Genomic DNA, 14,476 nt, shown 5'->3' with positions numbered 1-14,476 from the left:
ACTGTGTCAAACGCCTTTGAGAGGTCACAGAAAATACCAGATACACTTTGTTTGTTGTCAAGGCATTTACTTACTTTGGAGATTAGTCCATTTACAGCTTGTAAAGTGTTCCGTCCCTTCCTAAACCCATATTGGTTATTGAGAATAATATTACCTTCCTTATTGTACTTGTCTAATTGATTACATACTATTCGTTCAACTATTTTAGAGAAAACTGGGAGTATAGACACTGGGCGGAAATTTACTAAATCATCTTGTTTTCCCTTTTTGTAGACTGGACAGACCTCAGCATATTTCAGTCTGTCTGGAAAGCGGCCCTCATCAAATGATTGGTTTATTATTTTACAGAGTTGAGGTGCAATGCTGTCACTTCCTGCCTTTATGATATTTGTTGGAATTTCATCCCAGCCCACAGATTTAAGATTTTTTAGGGATTGTATGATGTTAGCTACTTCATGACATGATACTGCAGTAAATTTAAACTCTCTTGATTCCTGCAGTACTGCATCAGGTCTTATTTGTGGAAGTAAGAAGTTATGAATTTTGTTTGTGGTTATGAAGTACTTATTAAATTCTTCACAGATGTGCTGAGTATTAGTAACAGTATTCCCACCAATTTCTAGTTTGTAATTAAAATGTTTTGTTTCTTCAGTACCTGTTTCTTTCTTGACAACCTGCCATACTGCTTTTGATTTATTTGAGGCATTAGCTATATATTTACTGTTTGCCAATTGTTTTGATTGTTTAACTACCCGATCAAATATTTTTTTGTATTTGATTTTGTACCTAATAAATTCAGCATCACGGTTGGTTTTCGCTTCCTTATGCATTTCCCTCTTTCTAATACTAGAGATCCGGATACCTTCCGTAATCCATGTCTTACTTTTATTGTATTTATCATTTGTTGATATGAGGGGAAAGCATTCATTGAAAATGTTCTTGAATTCAGATATGAAAGTGTTGTAATTATTGTTTACTGAACACTGGTTGCTGAAGGTCCAATGGGTTTCCTTTAATTTCAAGATGAATTTGTTTATATTCGGCTGGCCGAAATTTCTGACCAATTTCACTGTGGGCCTATATGTTTTGTCTATGTATGGCAATGACATAAAAAGTGCTGAGTGATCAGATATTCCTAAGTCTAATACATGTTTTTGTGTATTCCCATAATTTTTGCTGCTCGCTATATTATCAATGCTTGTGGCAGAAGTGGCTGTTACCCTGGTGTACTCAGCCGCAACATTCGGGAACTCTTGACAAACAGTGTAAATAACGATGTTCAAATCTCAGGCATTATAAAGCCTGGTGCCAGTTTTGACAATGTGGTTAAAAGTGTTAACGAAGATTGCTCAAAACTCAGAAAAAAAGACAGTGTAGTGATAATAGGAGGTGCAAACAATGTTTACAGAAATGAAGCCACAGCCTTTGTTAAGAAGCTGATCACAGTGCTGTGGCTCCTGCATTTTACAAACGTAATTGTTACAACACTCCCACAAAGGTGTGATCTTCCGGACTGGTCGTGTGTTAACAAAGAAATTCAATGAACGAATTATAAGTTAAAAAGTTTTTGTGCCAAATTTGTAAATGTAAAGCTCATAGATATTGATAATTATGAAAGAAACTGTTTTACATGCTATGGAATGCATCACAACAAACATGGTAGGGAAAGATTAGCTGCGAATATTAACGATGTACTTGAACTGATATCTCATGGTAACGAAAACAGACCTGTTATTGCAATGGAAGCTCCTTCACGGGGAAACTAATATGGCGGACCAATTCCTATGGAATTAGGTCCAAAAGAACTAACAAAGCGAGGGACCGTAAATTTGCAGTAAAAACTCACATCGGTGTAAACTTTGCCGACAGTTTAATAGATACTGTAAATTCTTTAGTCGGTAAAAATAGCTTCATAATGCACTTAAACATTGGTGGTGTGTCGGGAGAAATGATGAACAAACTATATGACTTAGAAATACTCTTAGGGCAAATTAACTCTGTAAAAGTCATTTGTTTGAATGAACATTGGCTTAAATGGGACAATGTCAAGCTACTAAATTCACTCTCAGGATACAAGTTAGCATCGAGTTTTTGCAGAAAAAAGGGGTATGGGGGATCATGTATATCAGTTGAACAGACACAAAACTTTGAAGCCAAAACGACATTCGATTGTTTAAATGAGGAACAGGTATTCGAAAGCTGTAGCATTGAGCTGTCTGAATTCGGTTTACTAATCATACTTAGGTATGAATGTAGTAAGCAAGTTCAAATGGATGTAAATTGCTATAATTATTCAGATATGAAAAGGCTTGTTCAGGATAAAATATAATGGAGAGCTCTATTAAACTTTTGTTTGGAATGACGACCTCAGTATCAACAACAAAAACAACATCGTGGAACAGGAAACAGCCTGGTAAGTCAAACTAAAATAATGTGACAAAAATAGAAGATCTCAAGTCAGGTAGCCCTTCAACTAAACACTGCTGACAATTTTTTTTTTTTTTAATAAAAGCATGGCACAATCTCTTAAACTTTCTCCTAATAGGTTATGCCTCTTATCTACCAACACTTAACTGTATTGGGAAAAGAACCACTCACTATCTGTATTTTAATGTAGTTGCCAAACAGCCTTTACTGTCCTAACATCCAACTGAAGCTTAATTAGTTTCATTATATGCAGACATTTGACAAAATCAATACTACTTGTAGCATGAAAACATAATTGTCCTGAATTCTGAAAAGTGAAACTGGCCTGACTTAAAATAAGTTCAGGTGGAGAGGGAGGATCCTGTAACCATTAAACACTACTTGAGGCCAACATCAACATAAATTCTTACTTTTAGCATGCATAATGCTTAATGTTGGATCTCAGTTCAGCTGGTGGTAATACCAACTGCTGCCATTTAAACTACAGATGAGAATGCTTAATGTTGATATTATGTTGAGTGTAAACCAAGAGAGAGATATGGCAGAACTCTAGTGGCTCTTTGCGAGTGAAGAATTATACTGACTCTATATAAGTGCCAATGTTTTCAAAACAAGAGTACTAAATAATCACTTGTTTCTTTTCCCACTCGTGTTATGTCTCACCCATTGAAATTCACTGCCACATATGTGAGACTGTTGTCATGGTGTCAAGAATGTGGGTTTGATAGTTCAAAGAAGTTCGAATGTTGTGTGACAGTGAAACAAAATTATTTTGGCCTCACGCCAGCCAGTCTCACAACGTGGTCATACAACAGATGACAGTTGTTTAGGGATCACCAACTGAATGTGAAAGATATTGACTCCAAGACTAGCATTTCTGCTCTAGAAGGTGTAAGTCAACTATCGTGGGCAGCAAGATCTCCGGACCTGTCCCCCATTGAGCATGTTTGGGACTGGATGAAGCGTCGTCTCACGCGGTCTGCACGTCCAGCACGAACGCTGGTCCAACTGAGGCGCCAGGTGGAAATGGCATGGCAAGCCGTTCCACAGGACTACATCCAGCATCTCTACGATCGTCTCCATGGGAGAATAGCAGCCTGCATTGCTGCGAAAGGTGGATATACACTGTACTAGTGCCGACATTGTGCATGCTCTGTTGCCTGTGTCTATGTGCCTGTGGTTCTGTCAGTGTGATCATGTGATGTATCTGACCCCAGGAATGTGTCAATAAAGTTTCCCCTTCCTGGGACAATGAATTCACGGTGATCTTATTTCAATTTCCAGGAGTGTACTTTGTGAAAAAGAAAATCTGAGACCTTACTATCTGAACACATGCTTTAGGTCACAGTTGACTTCAGCAATGAATAAATGATTGTATTTTTTGAATGAAATGCTTTGCCCTGATTATTGGCATCTTGCACGTATAACAATTAGAAGCAGCCACTTAGGGAACCAATCCGTGAGGAGCACCAGGGGCTCCTAAGTGCTAAATTCACATACAATATGCTCCTTTGTGAGAAATATGGTCAGCAGCCAGAAGTCAAGAATGCAGCTAGGAAGGAGGTTTCCATGTACAGTTGTTAATGATAACTCACCTTCACCCTTCAACTCTCTGATAAATTGACATCACCTGTGAACTTCCCAGAGCTTCATGGAGAAGCACCACCAATGGAGAAGCAGTGCAGTGCATGTGGGAGAGCAGCTCTTCAAAAGGGAGATATCTTATGTAGGCTCTTACAGATGTTTTTGCAAGATTGGGTTAATGGTTGATTTATATGAAGAAGCAGTTTAGATGGGAGTGTCTTTGCAAGGTTATATTGTATTATCAGTAATGTTCCAAAATATCATCTGTAAACATTATTATTGCAGGATAAAGATTTTCTGTGTACATCTGTCATGGAGGTAGAGATAAGCAGCCACACTGAGAGTAGTTGCAAGAAATTGGTTTCAAAGCTTGAAACTTTATTTAAAACTTTTATCTGTTGCATTGTTCCCATAAGTTCCAAAACTCATGCTTCCAGGAAATTTAATTTTTTTTCAGTTTACTTTGTTTATGTGCAGCTATTTTCATACCTGTAGCCATGGCTGCCTGCAGTATAGTGTGTCACCCTAAGAGTCCCTGGTGGGTCCTCATACCCAAACTGGCCTTCAACAATACCTGTTGGCCAACGATGTTCCTCTCTATAAGAAAAGCCTGTAAAACACAAACATGTATGTTACATTTGGTGCTGGGCAAACCACAGCTTAACATTTCATGTGATTTAAAACAAGTGAGTAAGATGAAGTCGAAATGTGTTTAATTACTCCATCTTTAAATATAGCCCTGACTGCAATGGAAAAGAAAATTGACTCGAGTTCACTTACAATGATACAGTAATCATGAAATTTCATATCATTGCTCTACGTTTGTAGTTACATAGGCTTCCAGAGGTCCTCTTTAATGTCTATAAAACATGTTAATTTTTTTTTCAATAGCCTAAGAAAGACCTGTCTCCATTCTTAATTATGTCTGTACTACTGTTGTGGAAATTTGTGTGACTCATGTAATTTTTAACCTCCAGTGTTATCAGTATTTTTTTGTGTAACAGTTATTTCTGTTATGCTTAAGAATCTGTTGATGTTTTCTAGTAATTGACTCCTACAATTTTTTTGTGACAATTTAACAGCTCATGTGTTCTAACATCATGAAGGTGAACAAGTGCTTTATTTTTTCCAATTTAAAATGAAAAAAAAAAAAAAATTGTTTCATTCTGCCCTTTGGCTATCCTTAAAATCCTGTTGTGGCCTTTGACGCCTGCATGCTTGAGAGACTTATGAATCCTCCAAGCTATTTAATATAAAATTGTGGATTACACAAAAAACGTAGCAGAAACATGTCTGTCAGAGAATCATGAGGTTATCACATGTAATAGTCTGTGTACCAATTCAGTGATACATTTGAACCATGCTTGGAAATCCTGTATACAGAGAGTAAAACAGAAATGTTATTGACCTATTCCAAATATCTTCTTTGGGGATTCCAGGGCAGCACTTAGTTTTTTACTTCATTAGTCTGCAGAAATCCTTTTTACTCAGATGATAGTAGCAGCAGATCATGGCATACACTCCAGGAGACAGCAAAAGTATTCAGGAGACTTCTTGTTCCACAACTGTTGAACTACCACCAACTGCTCTGAGAGATGGTCAGAACTGGGGCCAATGAGATGGTGCATCTCTCAAAGATGTACTAAACCACTGAAAAGAATGGTATTCATGTAACCTGATGAACCATACAAGTACTAAGAGATCTATTGAATGTTCCTTAAAATATTCTGACACAACTTGTGAGTGACAACTCCTCAATTACCTTGCTGCAGGTACAGTTTGCCTTCAGGATGATTTAGATAAACAGATGGATGCACGTGTTTGAACAGTAAGTTTCAGTATTGTTTAGCAAGAGATATATGACAGGCTTTACATACAGTGCTTCACATTTTGATTGACCATTAATGTGTACTTTGGTACTAATTGGTACATTTGCTTGCTGGAAATGGCATAATAAGAGTATTTATGGGAATAAGGCTTAAACTGTATTCTGTGATTCAGTTACAGGCTTCTTCAGCTATCATCTGGGCCATGTCTAGTAAGGTTGAGTTTGGACCCTTGATTAGAATGCTTGAAGATCTTATGCAGTTATAGAACTAACAATTCCTGTGGGATCCCACATGTTATGTTCCCCAATTCTGAAGTTTGTTTCATTTCTGTGACAGGCTACCAAGTGAGGCAGTGTGATGGTAAGAAAGTGTAATCACATTTGGGAGAATAATGGTTCAAATCCTCTTTCTGCATTCCAGATTTAGGTTTTTTATGGTTTTTCAGAATAATGCAAGAGAGAACGCTGGTGTCATTTTTTTGAAAACATTAAGCCTTAATCTTCCTTCCATTTTCTCTGATAGAGTCCAAAAATGTGATTCTCTACTTTCTGTTATAAAGAAAGAGAGATGATATGCAGTACTCTGAACTGTCCCGTTATCTCTTCCTCTCTTTGATACTGCAAATATCCGTCATTCAGTTGCTCATAGGTGTGTAAACACAGGAAACAATCACTGTTATGTACAAAGAGCTGCTGTGTACAGTAAGAATGTGCCACAGCACTATCTTTACTGAAACTAACATCTTTGTAACTTTGTGAACAAATGTACCAGCTCCAGTGATAGTGATATGATGTATCTATGCAGTCTATAAATAGTGACTGCACTTGTGTGGCTTCCTGGTTTGCTCTTGACTATCTTGTGGATTCAGTTTTAGTGACCTTGAATGCTTTTATCATTTATTTTACAGCCTCTGAAACAGAGATCTGGACAAATACCACATGACTGCAAGTAAATCCTTAACACAGACTAGCTCATCTCAATGCTCCCTTATGGATAATGTGAACTGCAGTCTAAGTGTATACTTACCTTACAGATTATAGCTTTTAACTAAATCATTTTCATGCAGTACAACTCCAACAGAAAGGCATGAGGTACTGTAACACACCCATTACTAAATCCCATGTTGTCATATGCTGCCTGTGGGAGGTTGCCAGAAACACTAACCACCAGATCACAGAAGAAGTGTAGTTTAACTGTCTCTGCCATGGATGCATTCAAGATATCACATTGCAATACAGATTCCCATTATACACATCTGCTCTAAGAGTAGCTGACAGTTTCTGACTTCATGACTTCTGTTAACCTGGGAGGAGCAATGGAGACTGACAATGGCAATAAGAACAGCTGAGCGCCAGTCACCATAGAGCATTTTGTAAACTCTGCTACTGATCCAATTGCACAAGCAACTGTAGAAATGATGTATACTATTCATCATAAAGCTATGAATTTAATGTGTAGCATGCAGCTCAAATGGTATTAGAATAGTAGCCATTCACCTGGCTTTATCCTTTGGGCTATCATTTATTTCCCTTCTTTTAGGTCTTCACAAAACTGGGGGAATCTTGCTTTTTACCCAAAAAAATGAGGGTCATAACTTGGCCTGTTGTAATATGCTGATTTACTGAAAGTTAGGTTTTAATGGGTGACTACAACAGACAAATTCTTCAATTTTGCACTTTCTGTTTAAAATTTGTGTTTCAGCTCCATAAAGACTCTTTGATTTGAAAACTGTGTTGTAGTGTTCATTTTCATGTATTTTAAGAAGCATCTTTTGCTGTACATTTCTTTTATAACACACATGGCTGTTTCCATTTTTGTGACAATGAATTTCATAATCAATCTTTTCTAGTACAGTCTCTGTACAGTTACACTGTACCAGCTGAATACATTGTAGATTCATTAGCAAATATTGTGTTGGAGACAACAGCAAATACATTTATTTAGGAAACAAGATGTCAGAAAGATATACTGAGTGAGGACTAAGGATGTGTACATGTGCCCTGGCTGGAAGGAGATAAAAAAAAAACCCTCCTTCAAATATCATCAAACCACAATTTATTTGAGGTATTTAATGTTGTGACATCCAGATATTTGTATTGAGCCATTAAACAGAATTTAGTGCTGTAGTGCCTATGTGACAGTTCTCCATGGAGAGAAGGGCAAGACATGCACTTTGCTTATGGTGTAGCTAAAAGCAGTGGTTGCAGAGCCCAGCAAATGTATCACAAATGTTTCTCTGCACAAAAATGTCCGCATTATTGCACATTTACTGTAATCCGTAGTCAACTGGGCAATACTGCCACATTGATGGTTCACAGGCCCAATGCAGGCAAACCACAGATGGTGCCTACAGCAGCCTTTTAGGAAGACTTGCTGCTACACTTAGAAAACAGGCAAAAGACAAGTACATGAGCAATTGACACTAAGTTCAGTGTTCACCATTGTTAAGTTTGGTATGGAATGTGTTGCATAAGCAGCTGTTCCATTCTTTCTGTCCTACCAGATGATTATCTAACTTGGCTTCAGTGTGTACGCTGGTGTCCATAACTGACTATCAAAGACCCTCAATTTCCTTAAGCTGTTTCACAGATGAGGCTCGGTTTGACAGGAAATCATGTACAATTTTATAACTTGCATGTATGGGTGGAAGAAAACCCATGTAAATTTATGGCAGTTATGCAGGATTGTCAGAGGCAATTTGCAGTAAAAATGTTGGCCAGTATTGTAGGTGAATACTTGCTTAGGCCCTACATGTTGCCACCTTGATTCAGGTGGCCAATGTACAGACTGTTTCTGCAAGAGCAAATGTTGATGTTATTGGAGGTGGTACCCCTATGTATCAAAGGGAGGATGTGGTTCCAGAAAGCTGGGATCCCAGTGCACCTTGCAGCTCCAATATGTGCAGCATTAATCCACACTTTCAGCAATCAGTGGATTTGCTGGAGAAGACATGTACATGGAACTGGAAGATATCTGAACCTCACTCCATTAGACTTCTTTTTGAGGGGCTATATGAAAACTAAAGGGTGTTCTACCTCTGTGGATGAGGAGGAAGTATTACTTGCAAAAATTCTTGTAGCAGTCACACTCACAGAGACCATGCCACACATTTTCCATAAAACATAGGATGGCCTGTTATGCAGATACTGGCTGTTCGCTGAAGTTAATGTTGTTAATTTTCAGCATTTATTGTAACACTAAACAGAAAAATAAAGGGATGAAACACATTTAATGTTGTTTTATTCTCAGTTTCGACAGGGACCTCCAGGGTACCCCATAATCAACCAATATGCATTTGCTACAACTGGTTGCTTAATTACATATATTTGTTGTTTTCTTCATCATATCTATCATTTTGGACATTGAATTTGTAAACATTCTGTATATAAATGCGTGTATGTGTGTGTTTTGTACACTGTTTCAACTAAGGAAATGAGGCACTACAGTACATTAGGTTTACTTTACCAAGGAACTGTCAGAGGAAAGAAATGCACTAACAGAAAGACATGCAGCCAACAATGCTGCTTCGAATATTTTCCAGTTTCAAGGTAAGGAATTCAACAACGATGTCAACTAAACAACAGTGTATATTTGATTGCTGGCTTTATAGTAATATCTTTTAGTAATACAACAATGTTGGCACTAGTTGTATGTATGTGTAAGAAGTGCCAGGTGAATTAGAAATGGACAATACACAGTTCACAATTTACACATTGGGTTACATACGGAAAACTTGAAATCTGCTGTGTAATATGCCAGGTGTGATCCCCACAATTATTATTATTATTATTATTATTATTATTATTATTATTATTGTTGTTGTTGTTGCTGTTGTTGTTGTGCTCATATATTGTACCTCAATCTTGAAGAATAGAAGGTGGGGTACTATTTCATAGTTACAAAAGCAGTATTAATAATCATGTATGACAGTAAGAATTCAAATTATCAATTAGTTATACTACAGTACTCTTCAAATCATAGCTATGGAGAGGGTGAGTACATATAGTAGTAGTAGTAGTAGTAGTAGTAGTAGAAGTAATGGGATAACTTGCATGATCATTATCCACTAACAAACAAAGGTGTCTTCTGGAGTTCCATCACTTTCGTCTGGCTAGGATATCCCTAATGAACAGCATGACTGGCTGTAATGGCCTTGGGAATATGCCTTTCTGTTTAAGTATGTTAATAACTAAAGTAGGAGAGTGTTAGTATAAATAAATATCAAGGACTGTAATGACTAGAATAGTTCCCTGTAAAGAATTCGGTAACAATGGTGACATAATACCAGTAAGTGAGGATAACTGGAAGTAGTGAAGTTACTGGAATGTGAATAACAGTATTTATAAACACCACTAATGGTACATTAAAGACAGAGGATTCAGTGTGGAATGTCTGTGGAAGTTGAATGCATGAGGTATACTTGTGTAGATACAGTTCTTGCTTTTAACTAAGTGAGCATGAAGTTGAGTTAGTTAGTTAGTTAGTTAGTGTGTGTGTGTGTGTGTGTGTGTGTGTGTGTGTGTGTGTGTGTGTGTGTGTGTGTGTGCGTGGGTGTGTGCGCGCGTGCGCGCGCGCGCGCGTGTGTGGTGCGTGCGCGCGCACTTATTAAGGATTTCCAGGTGTTGCATGACGAATTTACTAGATGAAGTTTTAATAAGGACCTGATGTCCAGGAATGTGCCATTTGGATTCAAAATAAGTTTGGAGATCAGATCAGTTTCAAATCTCACACTTGACTGTACAGTACATAATGGTAGAGCTGCAAAACACATATATTGAGAACAATTTTTAGTACATTTCAGTCCATTAAATACTATTTTTGTCTGGTTGCGACAATGGCTGTGAGAAACTGATAAGTTGACTATGGTGCTCCACAGATGTGCACCAGAGTTGTTGACGTGTGTGAAAGTATGCATCACAGGTACACCTTGTGGAATGAACAGCAGTGTTACCATAGGGAGCAGCTTCTGTAGAGCACAGAGGTCAGAGCTTATTGTCTCCGCTGTGTGCGTGCTGTGAAGTGGGAGCTTCAAAAGTGATCTGATCTTCAAACTTGTTTTACATCCAAACTGTACGTTTCTGGATATAGGTTCCTTATCAAAATTTTGTCAACTATGTTCCCTCTACAATGCCTAGAAGCCTGTACTAGAAATTGTGAAATACTCTGTATTTGTTAATCAAGGAATATGAAGGAAAAAGAACATGATGCTGCTACTTAGTATGTACAAATAATATTAAATTGCATAAATTCTGTTGCCAGTGATAATGAAGATGCGGATTGAAGATACCAACAGTCACAACGAAGGAGATGCACATTACCATACAGTAAAGAAGCTATAACAAATGACTGTAGTAGAAGTGTTATACTATTACGTAAAACTCTAAGATGTCTGTCTATGAGATTTACATGTACAATCATCTGTACTGGAATCATGTATTACCAAATAAAAATAAGTGATGCTTTCTACACAAATCAAATACTTTTCACCAGAGCCATAATTCATCTTTTTATTCCAACCATAATTTTTAATGCCAGCTGAGTGAGTTTGAAAGGGGTCAAATTGTGGCCTTCTGAGTGGCAGAATGGTCCTTTCAGAGAATACCATCCAAGTTGGACATGTGTCAGTTGTCCAAAGCTAGTATCAGTGGCCACAAGAACATACTGGTACTGGATGTCCACGCTGGACAGACACCCACTAGTATTGTCATACCGTAAGGGCAGCAGTGGCAGATCATACAGCTACCACAACACAGATAAGAGGGCTTGTGAGCCTAGACATGTCATCATGACATCATGAACCAGTTTTTAGCAGTGGGACTATGGGCATGCACACCTCTAATTCCAACAGGATGGCACATGCCTACACAATGCCCACAGAACTCAACATGCTCTGCAAGACATGCAGCAAATTCCCCGGCCAGCATTATCTCCTGACTTGTCTCCAATTGAGAATGTGTGGGATATGATGGGATAAGAAGTGACTCCTGTAATTCATCAACCAATAAATCTTACAGGACTACGTGAACACATTGAGCAGGCATGGCATAACATGTCCAGGGCAGAATTCCCTACCTGTATGATCAACTGGGAGATGAAGAAGCTTGCACAGGATAGAGTAGCATGGAGAGCTGCATCAAACCAGTCTCAGGACTGAAGACCACAACAACAACAACAATGATCAACTGGATGCCAGAGCCTGCATTGCCACCTGTGGAGGATACATCATGTACTAATATGGGTGTTTCAGCATGCATTGGTACCTTGGACCTCAGAACCAGTTGTGCTATTGATCTGCAAATGTAATTATTTCATGTACTCCACAATCACTGTTGCATCAATAAATCCTGTGTATTGGAAACCTCTAAAAGGATGTACTAATTTCTTTTCTGGCTGTGTATTATGCATCTGTCTTTCTTCAACATGAGAACCAACACACACAGCCAGATATCACCTGCTTACAAGAGACATTGGTCTCTTTGGAACACTGTAGATGGAACAGAACTGGCACCAGGCAGCCATGTAACCCTCCACCACTGAAGTAAGTAATGGCAGTGAAGAGGTGTCAGTTAGCTGTATGGAATCAGTGAAATAAGATAGGTCAATGTGAAGATGTGACAGAATGGCAGAAAGGAGCATCGTGTTTGTATGTACACAATGAATGAGGTTGCCCAATTCGTTGGTGTATCAGTGTAGACTCTCCAATGTTTTTACAAGAGTGGTGTACTATTCACTACCATCTAACATGGTATAGGAACAGTGGTTGTAAATAGATCCTAACCAACATGGACAGGAGACAAGTGCTTTGCCTTAAAATCGACAATTGGTTGCTGCTGTCAGCAAATTCTGGTCCATTTCACCTAGTTTCTGAGAGAACACTGTGAAGGAAACAGTATATAATGGACATTTGGAGCCAGATACTCTGCAAAAGGCCATTGCTCAAGCAGCAGATAATATTGCACATCTTAAGTGGGCCAAACAACATAGAAAGTGGACATCAACTGACTGGAGGCATAGAGTGGTCCAAAGAATAGGAATTTGGCTCTCTGCAAAATATGTAAGATGTCGAGTGCTCTGATTATAGAACCACTCACTCATGTTACTGTGAATGTGCAAGGATGTTTATCTGTTGTGATGACCAAGTCTTGCCATTTCTTCTATATCTTTGTTATGAGTAAGCTGGGGACACTCTCATCTTCTAAGATGATGAAACCTGCATTCTCAGAGCTGCATACACACATTCCTGATTTGTCAAACATTCAGGAATCTTTTTGCACATCAACTACTTTGTTAAATCATATAATCTTAATCCCATAGAAAATGTTTGGCACTACTTCAAACAGCAGGTGAAACACAGCAATTGACATCCATGCAGTTTGGTAGCTCTAGGAAATATTTGCATTTGAGTGGTGTCAGTTGGATAACTGGATAAGAAACCTGTGGATCCTCTGCCACACCTTGTTGAGGCCCCTATTATGGCTAGAGATGGGGGTATACAGTATTAGCAAGATGTCTCCTGGGGGTTCCTAATGTATACTCCAGTGTACTTATTTTATACAACTAAAGCCACAATGAATGTGTGTTTTTTATATGCATAAAGCATCATTATAGATGTAAGTCATCTTAAATCACAGAAATTGTAGATTCAATCCAGATTTATGATTGTCTAATCTGGGTTAATGACAGGGAACCAAGTTACGTAATCACTCGTTACGGAAAATAAAATCGTCCCACTCACGCTGATTTACTCAGTGACATTTATATAGCAACTAACTGGGTCTGTTGCCCAAGTGTGTTTATTCCAGTCTTCTATTTGTGGGAATTTAAGGAGATGGGACCTGGATAAACTGAAAGAACCAGAGGTTGTACAGAGTTTCAGGAACAGCATAAGGGAACAATTGACAGGAATGGGGGAAAGAAATACAGTAGAAGAAGAATGGGTAGCTTTGATGGAGGAAATAGTGAAGGCAGCAGAGGATCAAATAGGTACAAAGACGAGGGCTAGTAGAAACCCTTGGGTAACAGAAGAAATATTGAATTTAATTGATGAAAGGAGAAAATATAAAAATGCAGTAAATGAAGCAGGCAAAAAGGAATACAAATGTCTCAAAAATGATATCGATAGGAAGTGCAAAATGGCTAAGCAGGGATGACTAGAGGACCAATGTAAGGATGTAGAGGCTTATCTCACTAGGGCTAAGATAGATACTGCCTACAGGAAAAGTAAAGAGACCTTTGGAGAAAGGAGAACCACTTGCATGAATATCAAGAGCTTTGATGGAAACCCAGTTCTAAGCAAAGAAGGGAATGCAGAAAGGTGGAAGGAGTATATAGAGGGTCTATACAAGGGTGACGTACTTGAGGACAATATTATGGAAATGGAAGAGGATGTAGACGAAGATGAAATGGAAGATATGATACTGCGTGAAGAGTTTGACAGAGCACTGAAAGACCTGAGTCGAAACAAGGCCCCCGGAGTAGACAACATTCCATTAGAACTACTGACAGCCTTGGGAGAGCCAGTCCTGACAAAACTCTACCATCTGGTGAGCAAGATGTATGAGACAGGTGAAATACCCTCAGACTTTAAGAAGAATATAATAATTCCAATCCCAAAGAAAGCAGGTGTTGACAGATGT

At 38.4% G+C, this 14,476-nt stretch overlaps 1 protein-coding gene across 1 annotated transcript in view; it reads left to right on the top strand.

Moving 5' to 3' along the window:
- The window catches only part of LOC126100522 (biogenesis of lysosome-related organelles complex 1 subunit 2), a 68,899-nt gene extending 57,718 nt beyond the window's left edge, over positions 1-11,181 (top strand). Inside the window, exon 5 of the mRNA XM_049911134.1 lies at positions 11,100-11,181. Within this exon, the coding sequence (XP_049767091.1) occupies positions 11,100-11,121 (22 nt within the window). The 3' untranslated portion in view covers positions 11,122-11,181. The remainder of the gene's footprint in view (positions 1-11,099) is intronic.
- Positions 11,182-14,476: the final 3,295 nt, after the last annotated feature.

This window comes from Schistocerca cancellata, chromosome 9 (genome assembly GCF_023864275.1).
Source record: "Schistocerca cancellata isolate TAMUIC-IGC-003103 chromosome 9, iqSchCanc2.1, whole genome shotgun sequence".
Lineage (NCBI taxonomy): Eukaryota > Metazoa > Arthropoda > Insecta > Orthoptera > Acrididae > Schistocerca > Schistocerca cancellata.
Note: the sequence above shows the minus strand (reverse complement) of the source record. Positions and strands in the feature narration are given on the sequence as shown.